The sequence below is a fragment of the Danio rerio genome, chromosome 24, assembly GCF_049306965.1.
Source record: "Danio rerio strain Tuebingen ecotype United States chromosome 24, GRCz12tu, whole genome shotgun sequence".
In the NCBI taxonomy this organism is placed as follows: domain Eukaryota; kingdom Metazoa; phylum Chordata; class Actinopteri; order Cypriniformes; family Danionidae; genus Danio; species Danio rerio.
In genome coordinates this window covers 1335001-1349275 of record NC_133199.1, presented here as the reverse complement: position 1 = coordinate 1349275, position 14275 = coordinate 1335001, and the positions used below count along the sequence as shown (strand labels likewise).

Here is a 14275-nt window from a genome sequence, read left to right as displayed (position 1 = left end):
TACACTTTAGCAAATACTGGGTTGTTTAAACATTGTAATGTTAAGTGGGGACGCTGACAACAGAGCTGCGGATCCAAATACAGGTTTATTAAGAATAGTCAGACAAGCATTGGTCAACACGGGTAAACAGATGTGTACAGGCAATCCAGAGTCGTGGTCAGTAAACAGGCTGATGATCAAAAGGCAGGCAGTACACAACGTTAATAAACAAACCAACAAGACGAGGGTCAAAACACGGCAAAGAAAGACATGAATATGCTTTGTATTGTTCACAATTCTGTATAGCAAGACTCAGCACTGATGTGTGTGTGTGTGTGTGCTGTATAATTAGTCCTTGTAATCAGTTCATGAGCAGCTCCCAGCTGCAGGTGTGTGTAATCTGCCAAATGAGGAACAGGTGCGTGCGAGCGGTGCATGACTGGAACCTGTAGTCCATACACCAGCAGATTTTTTTCAGATAAATTTACATTACACTTTTGGAGATAATGATTAGGTTTTTCCATATTTGACTCAACTGTTGGGTTAAAACAACCCTAATATGTTTAAGTCAATTTGTGCTGCATCATTTTTTCTTTGTGTTGTTTTTGTCCCAAGTTCCCATTAATTTCCCAACTGTTGAATTTATTTAATTTAAAATAATCAATTATTTTGAGTTTCTGTACACTTAAGAAAATGCAGGGTTGAATAAAAATTGAGTTGTTTTTAAAAAAAAAACAATAAACTTTAAACATGACAATGCTGGGTTGTTTAAACTGTTTATACTAAATATTGTATAAAAGATGGACAAACATAATGTTGAGCAAGTTTTTTCTGTTGAATTTTAATACTACTTCTTAACTCAATGGATGTGTTTGTCAAGCATTTTACAATAAGCAGGTCTAATCAGTTCAATTCAAGTTTATTTGTGTAGCGCTTTTACAATAACTAATATCTAATTGTGCAGCATTATTTTCTGCCTATTTTTGTTCATTTCAGTGCCATATATGTCCACATTTTCCCTTAATTTCAGACTTGAGTTATGCAGTTTTTCATAATCATTTTGATATTTTAGCATTCTGTATTTGCCAGCAGATAGAGCAGAGTGTGGTGTTTTACTCCGGCATGACCTGTCTTTACCTGTCCGCTTAAATGTGTTTGGAGTGTATGTGTAGCATTAGAGCAGTGGCGTCTCTCTTCTGTGCTGTGACTGATGGAGTTTCCAGCTCTCCTCCATCAGACCAGCCGAGCGCAGAGACACGGGTGAAGTCATCTCTACATTACCGGCCCCTCAGGGGACACAATTTCAGAGCGGCACGCTTCTCATATTCGTCCCCTCCATTCGCACACACACACATACACACACACACACACTCTCAGAGCCATCCCCAACAGTGTGAAACAAACTCACCTTTATAACACTGAACGCACAGTATGAGACGTGGCCCAATTTTAACGCTTCCCGTAACCCTCTGGACACACTGACACACAGACACACATTCTGCCGTCTGCCTTCATTACATTTTCACACATGTTAGTCCTCCTGAATTATTGTTTTCCCCCAATTTCTGTTTATCAGAGAAGACTTTTTAATAGTTTTAATAACTCATCTCTAATAACTGATGTCTTTTCTCTTTGTCATGATGACAGCACATAATATTAGACTAGATATTCTTCAAGACACTAGTATTCAGCTTAAAGTCACATTTAAAGGCTTCACTAGGGTAATTAGGGTAAAGTTAGGGTAATTAGGCAAGTCATTGTTTAACAGTGGGTTAATCTGGAGACAATCCAAAAAAAATTTGAGTCTTCATCCACCTCATCATCGCTATAAAACAACAACGTGTCCAATAGATGAATAAACATCACCATATTTCAAGATCATGCACCCATTGGCTAAATTCTCCATCAGTCATACAGGAAAGCAAGTTGTCACCTTTTTAATAAAAATAAGAGCATATGCAGAACGTCAAAACACACGACTTCTTTGTTTAGATTTTAGTAACTGTAATTCTATCACTATTACTTTTGTGGTCTCATTTTATTTTTTACCCTGTAAGCTATGACTTAGTCTCATTTTTTACTACAAAGAGGTCATTTTCACTAGTAAGTAACATAATAAACAATGTAAACAACAGGTCTCGAGAAGAAACAGTGACACAATTGTGTCGGTGGACTAAATGTGTTCGATGGGGTCTTATTCTAAGGATTCTTACTATTGAATGGCATAATATTTTCGGTGGTCAAATTCGGTACATCTCTAATATCAACACACTTTTAGATTCACATTTTAGATTCACATTGAGGGTTGTAGCTTGATGTACAGTTTGTCGAGATTACTCGTGCTCTTTTGGATATGTTCAAAAACAGTGCCCCAGTGCATCCGCATCTACGTCCTGACGCTGGCTAGTAGGGTAATTAGGGTAAAGTTAGAGTATTTAGGCAAGTGAATGTGTAACAGTGGTTTGTTCTGCAGACAATTCAAAACAAATACTGCTTAAGATGCCTAATAATATTAACCTTAAAATGGGTTTTAAAAATTAAGAACTGCTTTTATTCTAGCCGAAATAAAATAAATAAGACTTTCTTCAGAAGAAAAAATATTATAGGATATACTGTGAAGAATTTCCTGAATCTGTTAAGAAATATTTGACTGGATCATCTGTATGTGTAGCAGGTGGAACAGTCCATTTTTCAGAGTGGGGAGGTTTTCATATCATGCACATGAATGATCTACTGATCAGTGTTTAAACACTGCTCTCTGTGTAATGAATTAATATTATGCGCAAGCCAGATTTTTGGTTTTGCATCCCTGAGGAGCTTCGAGAAACCAAACCACGATTCTTTGAAAAGAAATAAACCGTTCTGCTCCCCATGATGCTTTCCTCCCCTTTCCTCCCGCCGTTCCGGGTGTCAGGGGTGATTAAACGCCATGGAAACAAGACCCTGCTGTCAATCATCCCGCGCTGGATTGAAATGCAGCATTATTTGATCAGTATGCAGAGTGTTTCACACAAACAGACTTAAGACAGACGGGAGTTCACTTCAGATTTAGGTTTTCAGCTGAGGCAAGACCACCCACCCACTCTCGTCTTGTGTTACAGACACAATATTAGCATGTGTGTATGTGCGCGCATGTGGGTTTTTGTGTGCACGTGCTGCAAACCATCGCAACTCTATTATGTGGCAGCACAAGCCAATAGCTTTAGGAGTGAAATTCTATTTTGAGGACAACTGGAGCGTGTGTGTGTGTGTGTGTGTGTGTGTGTGTGTGTGTGTGTGTGTGTGTGTGTGTGTGTGTGTGTGTGTGTGTGTGTGTGTGTGTGTGTGTGTGTGTGTGTGCGCGTGTGTGTGCGTGAGCAACACCTACATCTTCTCATAATATAAAGGTTGTCTAAACATGCATATTCTGTCAAATGTATTTGAGTATTAATATCTTCTGGCATTCATATGCAGCAGTGTATCCTCCCACATTTAGCAAACACACACACACACACGTTAGATTGTTTCAGTGACATTTATGAAAAATGAGAACTTTTTAGACATCATAAGTATAGTCAGGTGGCCTCACAGCAAGAAGGTCGCTAGTTCGAGTCCCGGCTGGGTCAGGTGGCATTTCTGTGTAGAGTTAGCATGTTCTCCCCATGTTTTTGTTCACTCCCATTCATGAATTCTTTCAAGTAAATCATAGCATAGCATAGCATAGGATATGCATGGGATGCGCACTTCAGAATCTCGCCGTAAGTAATAGTTCATCCGGGTACTTGTCGCATACTGATTTTCAAATTCTATGAATTCAGACATAGTACTCAACTCGTATACTGATTTTAGCGTACTATATAGTATGGAAGTATATGGTTTCAGACGCAGCCTACTAAACATGATTTTAATACTGAGAGCACTAGGATGAATGTTTTTAAAATACACTGTCAGGAAGAATTTTATATCAGACTGAAAAATCATATCTGATGTTTTAAATGTACATTTTAATGTATCGTCTCTTATGGGCCCTTTTTACAAGACTTATGATGCATTTAACAGCTATTGCATCTTAAATGCTTTAAAGTTTTTAATATTTAGATTTTATAAGGTGTACATTTATAAAGCTATACTTTGTATTATATTATCTTTCCATCAAATTACAAAAAAAATACTGCTTATGCGATGTGTTTTTAATGCAATGCTTATGGGTGCAGGACAGTAAATTAGGCATTGCTTTCTCTCTTCTTTGCTGTCGTTATCAGTCCTACACCATTATTTTCTTTTTTCTGAAATCTTAAATACACTACCGTTGAGTTTGACTTTTATCATTTAAGCAAATAGGAATGAAAATAATATAATCAATATTTGTGGTACTCTCCTATTCACCGTGCTTTAAGTGTACCAAGCTATGACAAACTCAGTACTGGCAAACTTGCAAACTTTGTGAAAAGGGTCAATTGTATTATGAAGTTGTTATTATTATTATTATGTAATATATTTTTATTTATATTGATCTTGCCATAAGTAGCCAAAATATTGCTTATGTGGCAATAAATAAACAAACCAAATATCATTTACTGTTCATCTGAATCAGCTGAGCTGCTGTGACAGTGTTAGATGTTCTGTTTGTGTGTGTTTCTCTCTCTGCAGATATGACTATGCATGTGCAAGTACAGTAAAAGTATCTGTTGTAAGCAATACTTAAATTATGAGTGAAGTTAGGCCTTCTAAAAGTACTCAAAAGTAGTAAATATTACACTTTATTTTAAACACTGCAGATTAAAAATGTGCTTTACATTAGTGCCAATTTGTTTTATGGACATTTTTGAGTGTTATTGTGTTAGTTATTGTTAGATGTTCAGATGAATGTGTGTTCATGTGTGTGTTTCTCTCTCTGCAGATATGACTATGTGGAAGTGAGAGACGGCGTGGATGAGAACGGGCAGCTGGTGGGCAAATATTGTGGAAAGATCGCTCCATCTCCGGTGGTCTCGTCGGGAAACCAGCTCTTCATCAAGTTTGTGTCCGACTACGAGACTCACGGTGCCGGATTCTCCATCCGCTATGAGATCTTCAAAACGGGTAAGGAAAAAACATTTACAAACATCCACTTTATGAGGCCAAGGAGCCCTATTTAAGTCTGTCATGAGCCGGAAGCTGCTGTTGGCCCCTAATAGTATCACTCAAAACAGCATGGTCCTTTAGAATTGTCCTAACCCTAACAGCGCCCCTGCTTGCAGAGAGTAGGGTTTACAGCTAGTGGTTAAACTAGGTATTGCAGTCCAAATTCAAATCATTGTGTGTATATTTTTCACATGGCACCCTCTGATGATGACTCGACATACAAACAGGTTGCCAGATTGACAACATCAACATTTTGCAAGCATGCCTGATTATCGAGACCTACCTAGTGGTTGAACCCGGTATTGCAGTCTAAATTCAAAACATTGTAGGGGTTTTTGTTCACCAAGCCCTTCTGATGACGATAGCACTAAACATATGCAGGTTGCCAGATTGATGACACAAAAAGAAGCGAGTGTGCTTGATGATTGAGCTAATGCTTATGTTTGTAATATTTGTATTATTTACAATTTAAAAACCACCTCATGTGGATTATTACAACTCTGTCACGTTTTGCAACGCCCACATTCATAGAGAGCCTTCATGACTGAAATGAAGTACTTTGTTGTTCACTAAGGCAACCCAGGGTGCTGAAATGCAATAGGTTAAACTGACAGAGGGCGGAGCTACACAGATCAAAGCAAAGACAGACATGCTGTATCGTGACGCACATTTTCAAAGCAGAACATCTGACTGTAGCATTACTTTTCAGATGAACAAGTATGTTCACTGAGCATGTTTCTGAAATATCTGCACACACATGATGGGTTTTTAATGCTTTAGAAGAGTTAAAAGAAAACTTACAGCCACCTTATAAATAGAAACATGAGCGAGGGGAAGTACTTTCTGTTTTCTCTCTCGTCAGAGGACAGATCAGCTGATAACACTTGTAGACCTTCAGGGTCTCTCGTTCGGCCCCCAGAGACTCACAATGAGGGGCCGCTGCTCTTATCTGGAGATGTCACGGCAATAAGCAGAAATTTCCTGTTGTTCAGAAGTGTTTTCTGTGTTTGAGGTGGAGAGAGAAAGCCTGTGAAAGTGTGTGTGTGCGTAACCCCAGACAGGTGCAGTCCATCATGGGCAAATATTGACCCTGAGTGACCCACGAGTCTGACCTCAGGATGAGACGGATGTCCTATTTTAATCTTTATCGTCCGTTTGTGAGCAGTTATTCCCATAAAAAGAACAATTGCAAGTGAGATCGCTGTAATATCCCAATTGTTACTCTTACACGACAAAGAAATAATTTATAGAACAAAAGAAAACAATTGAAGTTTTCTAAAATCCAGTTTGTTTTTCTGTCATTTTTCTGATCCCCAAGGCTGTATTTATTTGACCAAAGATTCTGTAAAAAATAGTAAATAAATACTAAAAAAAATTGTAAAATAAAATTATAATTTAAAATAGCAGTTCTCTATTTGGGATGCATTTAATAATTAAATTTATCCTTGTGTTTCAATGCTGAATATACGCCAATTTACTCCATTATACTGTCTTTAGTGTTACATTATCATTCAGAAAAAGTCTTAATATGCATATTTGAAGCTCGTTTCTGATTCTAATATGTGTTGAGATTATGTTTTTATTACTTTTCACAATTCAGTGATGTATAGAAAGTCATAAAAATGTCACTTTTGTTCAATTTATTGGATACTTGTTCAATAAATTTCCTTAAATTGTGCAGTAATTGATGTTTAAACAGTGCTATATATGGGGAAAGTTATTGAACTTATTAGCCTTTACAGAAAACCCCCATTGCCTTCACATATGCAATCCCATTACATAGTTAAAATCAATTAATTGAAGAAAAGAAATGTATTAATTCGTTTTTCGTGTTATATTTCTGATCAACAAGGCTTTATTTGTGTGACCAAAAATTCTGTAAAAATAGTAAATAATATTACAGTTTAAAAGAGCAGTTCTCTATTTGGCTGCATTTAATAATTTAATTTATTTAATTTGTTTCAATGCTGAATTTACTACTGTCTTCAGTGCCACATGATCTTTCAGAAAGCATCTTAAACTGCTGCTCATTTCTGATTATGATCGACGCTGAAAAGAGTTTTTATCACTTTAATGTACTTAAATATATGCAATACTTCGTATACCATTTGAACAGTACTATATATGTATTTAATAAATTATTTGATTCATCAAACCTCTCAGAAAATCCTGATTTTGTAACATGTTCATGTGAAATGAATGTGATCATGTTTACACATCAGCATTTGTGCTCTAGTCAGATAAATTAATTGATAATAATAATAATGCATTGCTAATATTATTATTGCTGTTATTATTATAATTATTATTATACAATGATAATAATAAAATAAACACATTGGCTTCAAAAACAACCCATTTCCTATATTTTACGTATGATTTTAACTGATTGTACATGTGAATTAAATGTTTTTTTAACAGTACAGGATATTATATTATTATGTAGACTTCTTATTTAACATATTGTCTTTTTAGCGATTTCAACATAAACATTTTTCAACAAAGTTGAGTCTCGTAATGTCTAAAAGAGCATCCTCTGAGTAATAAGTGTTCCTGCGGGTTCCCTTCCCCCAGTTTCACCACACACACTTTGGCTCATCAATAACATCAATACGTCTCCCACAGTATTCCATTATCTCAGTGCTGGTTTTCTTAAACTCATCTTCCTGATGTGTCTGATTGGAAATAAGGTTCCTCTGGAGGGAGCGCAGTCGTCTGAAACATATCGACTGGGGCTCGGCCAGACTCTCGGCCTCGTGTTGGGTGTGTTCCTCCAGAAAATCCACTGGTTTATCAGCATGGGTGGCCGTAAAGTCCTGTGTGAACAACAAACAGATCAGATTGAGGGATTCTCTGTGACTCACAGCGGTGGAAGGAGTAAAATCAAGTGCAGTTAATTGGCAATAAATGTACTGGAAGTACAGTAAAAGTATCTGTTGTAAACACTATGAGTAAAAGAGTAGTGTGTGTAAGCAAGCATTGAGTATTACACTGAAAATGACTTCAATTAGAGGACAGAGAAAGAAAAAACAGGTGAAGGGATCTGAATGTAATGGGGAAGAAAGAGAAGAGATTTAAAAGCCTTGTCAGCAGCATCTGATCTACATACGACATGCAGGCAAACGTGATTAAGCGCAGGTGTTTGAACAGGTGCGCAGGTATTCAAATCAGCCATCATTATAAGACTGCAACACCATTTAAATCTTACGATGATACTCATTTTGGGCTGCTGCGTTTGGAGAGGTAAGCTGTGGATTAGAGCGGGTTTCACACACACATCCACAGCGTGTGGGCCGATTCGCTGGAAGCAGCAATACAGCAGAATATCTCATTAAAGGTACGCTCTGTGTCTTGTGTTTTATGGAGCTCTCAGATGGCAAAACTCGTCAACTTCAGCGGCTTTGGTAAGTTCTTAAAGCAATTAGCCACGAGAGACTGTGCGTTACAGGGATTTAATGCCACCATGTCTGTAAGAACACCATTTCATCCTGGTTAAAGCACTTTAACACATCTAAAGTGGATTATTATTGTTTGTTTTAAATGCCAGCCACAGCGATATGGAAATGATGAGACTGCAGTAGTCAAACCATTTTGGCAAGCAATATAGATGATAGAATACTTACAGATAGATAATAGATTGATGGATGGGTGAAATGATACCAAAATATAATGATGGATGGATGGATGGATAGATGGATGGATGGATGGATGGATGGATGGAATGATATAATATAATGATGGATGGATGGATGGATGGATGGATGGATGGATGGATGGATGGATGGATTGATGGATGGATGGATGGATGGATGGATGGATGGATGGATGGATGGATGGAATGATGGATGGATGGATGGATGAAAAGCATGCATTTTGGAGTAGAGTTGACTTGATGGATGGATGGATGGATGGATGGATGGATGGATGGATGGATGGGTGGATGGAATGATATCATGATATAATCATGGATGGATGGGTGGATGGATAGAAGAGATGGAAAGATGGGTGGATGGATGGTTGGATTGATGGAAAGAATGCATTTTAGATTAGAGTTGGATGGATGGATAGAATGATGGAATGATAATTTAATCATGGATGGATGAATTGAAAGAATGCATTTTGGAGTAGAGTTGAGTGGATGGATGTATTGATTGATTGATTGATTGATTGGTTGGATATATATGTTGGATTAATAGAAATAATACATTTTAGAGTAAATTTGGTCGGATGTTTGGACGGACAGATGATAGTCATAAGTAAAACATGATACATAAGCAATATTTACATTTCCCTTTGCCTTCATATGGCATGTTAATACTTTTGGAATGTTGGTAAGTAATGGAGAGTAAAGTAATGAAGAGAATGAGAGAGCCGATGTGAACACTACACGAGAAGGAGAGAATAAACAGAAGCACAAGATGAGAGAAGAAACTATTCAGGAATAAAAAAGTGTGAAGGTGACAAAGAAAGTGAGGGAGAGAAGATGAGGTGAAGAGAAGGCGAGAAAGCCTGGAGCTACACACACACACACACACACACACACACACACACACACACACACACACACACACACACACACACACACAGAGAGAGAGAAAGATAAGAGATGAGAATCTTTCCACCACAGCTATCTATGAATGCAATCAAGCCTGACCCAAGCACTAACCCACACTGGACAGCATGGATATCTAACGAAGAGCTGTCCTCCGGGGCTTACACACACACACTCACACACACACACACACACACACACACACACACACACCATGTTCTTTCTCTGAGTTTCCTCACACCAGCCTTAACAAGGGCTTTCAGAAGATTTTTAGAATCTTGCGTATCCCCTCTGTAAAAAAGAGGAGTGTATAGTTATCATGTCATCCTGCCATGCCGTGGCATCCTGAAAATGGCCTTTCTTAGGGTGGAAGGAGACGTGCGTTTTTAGCGAACAGCTCTGCAATTTTGACTGTGAAGAGATGCTGAGGTGTCTCCAGTGAGCTGGAAGCTGTGGGTGTGGGATAAAAAGATGGATTAGTAAGTTACACTCTCACCGAGACACAAAGGTAGAGTTTCCACTTTTGAAGGAGAGGGTTTACTCTGATCTTAAAATCTGTGCATACATCTATATAGAGTGAAGGGCTTCCTCTGCTTTACGCACAAATAGCTATTAATGTCATACCTGTAAGATGAGTTATTGTGTGCACGCTTTTACACGCTTTGTTTTGAGGTGCTGAACATGACTAAGTTTGGGGTGGGAGGAATTATTTATTTTAATGACATGAGAGCCGAGCCACTAATATTAACACTAATGTATAAAACTGAACCCAACCCCAGTCTTAGATAAAGTTTTGGAAGTTTCAGATCCAAATGGACCCAAAAAAACTCTACCTTTAAGAAAAAAAGGTAGATTTAAGACAGAAATTAAATAATAAATTAAGTGCACACAAAATTAGATTTGCTATTGTTATGTTTGGTTGCTGTTCTTCAGGGTTAAGCTGTGATCACACTAGAGTTTGAGCATGCAAAATTCTGTCGTACAGCGATTCCCACAGAGAAATGTGCTCAGCTATACGTGCATATATATATATATATATATATATATATATATATATATATATATATATATATAATTCAAACTCCTCCCTCATGCATTCAAAAAATAATGTTTCCCGTTTCAACTCTTGTGTTTTTTTTTTTTGCAACAATTTAATTGTTTTATGTTTCATCCACTTACATTTGTAAAAACTATTCAGTTAACTCTATTCCTTCATGTCTTGCCAACACAAATTGATTGTGTGGAACTCTTTTATCACAGTGTACATAAATAAATCTAAGAAGCAATGACATTATCATTATGCTTCTCTATCCTCCATGATGCCTGATGCCTTGTGTTTTCATGTGAACAGCCAATCTGCAGCATTTGTGAAACGATGATGTCATCAGGCCACTTTCAGATTTGATAACTGAACTTAAGATGTTGACATTGCTAATACTCTAAATGATTGAATATGGCGATGCTAAAATACATTATGAATTAATAAATAAATATTTGCTGTGCTCATACTTAATAGTTTTTAATTGATTTGAAAAACAATCCTCAAATGTTTTGATTTACTCTCGATTACCGGTTATTACAGTGTGTGATTTACCTGGATTAGCCTGTGTTATTAATCAATTTCACCCTTTGTTAACAGGGAATGTTGTAATTGACATTCCAGTCATCCAGACAAACATTCCAGAGATAATAATTAATTAATCTCGCCTTGTTTTATTTAGTGTGCAGTGGGCTATATATGCACAGCTGGTGTCTTTCAGCCAACAATGAACTTCCTGTGATAGGTTAATGTGACTATTTTTAATATTATAGTTTCTTTTACAGCAATGATGTTGCAATGCAATTAAAACACAATTAAATCAGTTAAACAGCATTCATTAAAAAGCATTCATCAAAATTGACTTCAGCATTCATGTAGTTGCTCGAGTGTAAAACAAGATGAAAGATCATGTAAACACATGTGGCATCATCAGCAGGTGAGCGAAAAACTCCATTGAAAATACTGCGGTTAACTAAGCCTCCTTTCTGGTCTGAGACCCACTTTATATCATATATAAATCAAGTGATTTTTAAAGAAATCAGATCTTAAACGCTGTAATTTTGTAATGCTGCAACAGTTAACTGGAAGCACTTGGATTGGCTGCCTGAGAATTAACAGTCTGTGTGCACATACCCCATTGCAGGCATATTTTTGGACTTCTGCCAATAAAAAGGCTTGTTTTCCCACGTATTCCCGAATATGGTACGGAGTGAACTGGCGAAAGTTTGTGTCATCGTCACTAACTAGCCCATTCATCATGTAGATGTTATCTGAAGGTCTTTACGATGGCACCTGTGTCAACAGCGCAGGACAAGCATTGCGTGAGGAGGAAAGTTTGCTCATTGTGTCCAGTTTAGTTGTCTTTTACAAGTTTAGTTGCTTTACACAGACCAGTGGCATAGGTCACATCTGGCTCAGCATGCATGTCATTCTACAAGCCCGTCTTTTAAATAACTAATGAAATCCAAGGCAGAAACTGTCTTTCTGTGTGCTGAGCGTTAATGTACAGTGTTGGGGAAAGTGTAATGCATTACTATATTGAGTTACGCTCTCTCCAAAAAACTTGCATTACTTAGTTACTTTTTATAGTAGGTAATGCGGTATGTTATATTTTAGTTGCTTTTTCTTACCTTTGCTGAGGCTTGATCTCTTTCAGAACTTGCAGGGGGGTCTGCAATGAACAATGCACTGTATAACCTTCACCTTCATTTACATTTTAAAGATACACACCGAAAATAATAATGTAGGATAATGTTATCTTTCTGATCCCAGAGCTTTACATGCCGTATATACAGATGCAATTAATGATGCATTCAAAATAATGAGCGTATTCTTTTATGTGTGTTATTTAACGTGACTTAATTCAGAAATGTTTATTTAAACGCTGATTAATTAAAACAAAATGTAACTTTACATGTTTACAGTAACTCAAATATTCTTACTTTTGAATTTTTTTAAGTAATTCTTACTTGTTACTTTAAAAAGTAATAATATTGCATAAATCGTGTTACTTGTAATGCTTTTTAATAAATGGAGTTATTAGCTAAAATTGTCTGTTGCATTTTTTTTGACACTACTATTTTTGGTGTATTCTCACTGCAGCTTATAATGCATTAGTTAACATTTTCTAATTAGACTTAATTTAATTTGTTAACATCTATTTACCCTGAACACATATACCAAAGAGCAAAATACTAAGGTTTTGTTTTATTGAATTTTTTATGACTGTTTAATAAATCTTTTTTGCAGCTTATGTCAATATCATGATAATATCGCATATTGTAATAAAAGCTTAAGCAATTATTCCCAACAAGAGCATTTCATACTGCCAGCAGCTGTAGATAATACACTGCAAAAAATGCTTTTCTTAGTTTTTTTTTTGTCTTGTTTTAATTTCAAATATCTCAATCTTACATCAGGAGGCATTTATAGACAAGCATAACATATTTTCTTCTTTTCCAAAATAATGTGTCAAAATGAAGTGATTTTTTTTCTTTAAAACAAGCAAAATAATGTTGTTTTTGCTTTTAAATAACATTATTTGGCTTCCCCCATTGACAGATTATTTGGCTTGTTTTAAAGAGAAACTTTGGCTCTTTATTTCTGAAGTATTACTATATCCATTTAATATAGAACTGTAGTTTTTGCTTGTCTTAATTAAAAAAATTAGTAGATATTTGGACTAGAAACATGACTGAAACTCTGAAGAAAAGCAAGTTCTGCAGTGTTAGCGGTGTTCTGCGTAACACACAGCTGTGGCTCCAGATTAATGTGTGCTGGAAAGTCTGGCCAAATTTTGCTTCTCAAACTCTCATCGCTCCCATTATCCCGTCTTAGTGTAGCCACGGGGGTAAACGGCAGGGAAAGGTGTGTGTGTGTGTGTGTGTATGTGTGTGTGCATGCCCAGATTAATTATTCTCCCTCCAGATCCAGTATATGGAATATAAACAACAGTGATTAGCTCACTAGACCCACAACACCTTAAGCTATTTTGTTCCTGCGTCAGTGTTAACTCGGACGTTTGCTGAGGGATCTGGCAACTCAAATCTCAGCTGTGTCAGCGCAGGTTTGCAGAGCTGGGCTAACAAACAAAACTTTAGCACATTTCTGAGAAACCTTAGGGAAGCGGTTTCAATATATATAAATGTGTGTGTAGAGAGAGAGAAGAATAGAGAAGCATAATTATAATGTCATTTTTTGGAGTGTTTGGGACTTTAGTCTACATATGCATGCAGTTTCCGCAAAGTCTGGATTTAATTAAGTTAGAAGTTTCCTAAAATAAACGAGGATGATCATTTCTAAATGACAGAAATGTTACATATGCACCACCGGGGTCTTTGGGACCCTAAACATAACAGCAGTAAAGCTAATCTCAACAGAACATGAGGATTAAATCTCTGACACTCGGCCAGGTTTGTTTGCACTAAACTGAGACCTGCAAGCCGTCTTTTTAACAAGCATTGCCTCTGGCCTGTTAAATAAACTCAGCATATTCCACAGAGGCCTTCGGTCACTCCACTACACGTTAACATATACATGTCAGTGAGGAAAAGCAAAATAAACCACACTAAAAATGAAGGGTTCCAACACAGATCGATTAA

The 14275-nt window shown here is 36.8% G+C and overlaps 1 protein-coding gene across 24 annotated transcripts in view; it reads left to right on the top strand.

The window, feature by feature from the left end:
- Positions 1-14275, top strand: part of nrp1a (neuropilin 1a) — a 453654-nt gene that overhangs the window by 356102 nt on the left and 83277 nt on the right. For all 24 annotated transcript variants that reach the window (XM_073940109.1, XM_073940107.1, XM_073940105.1 and 21 more), the window contains 1 exon segment: positions 4859-5040. In XM_073940109.1, the coding sequence (XP_073796210.1) occupies positions 4859-5040 (182 nt within the window).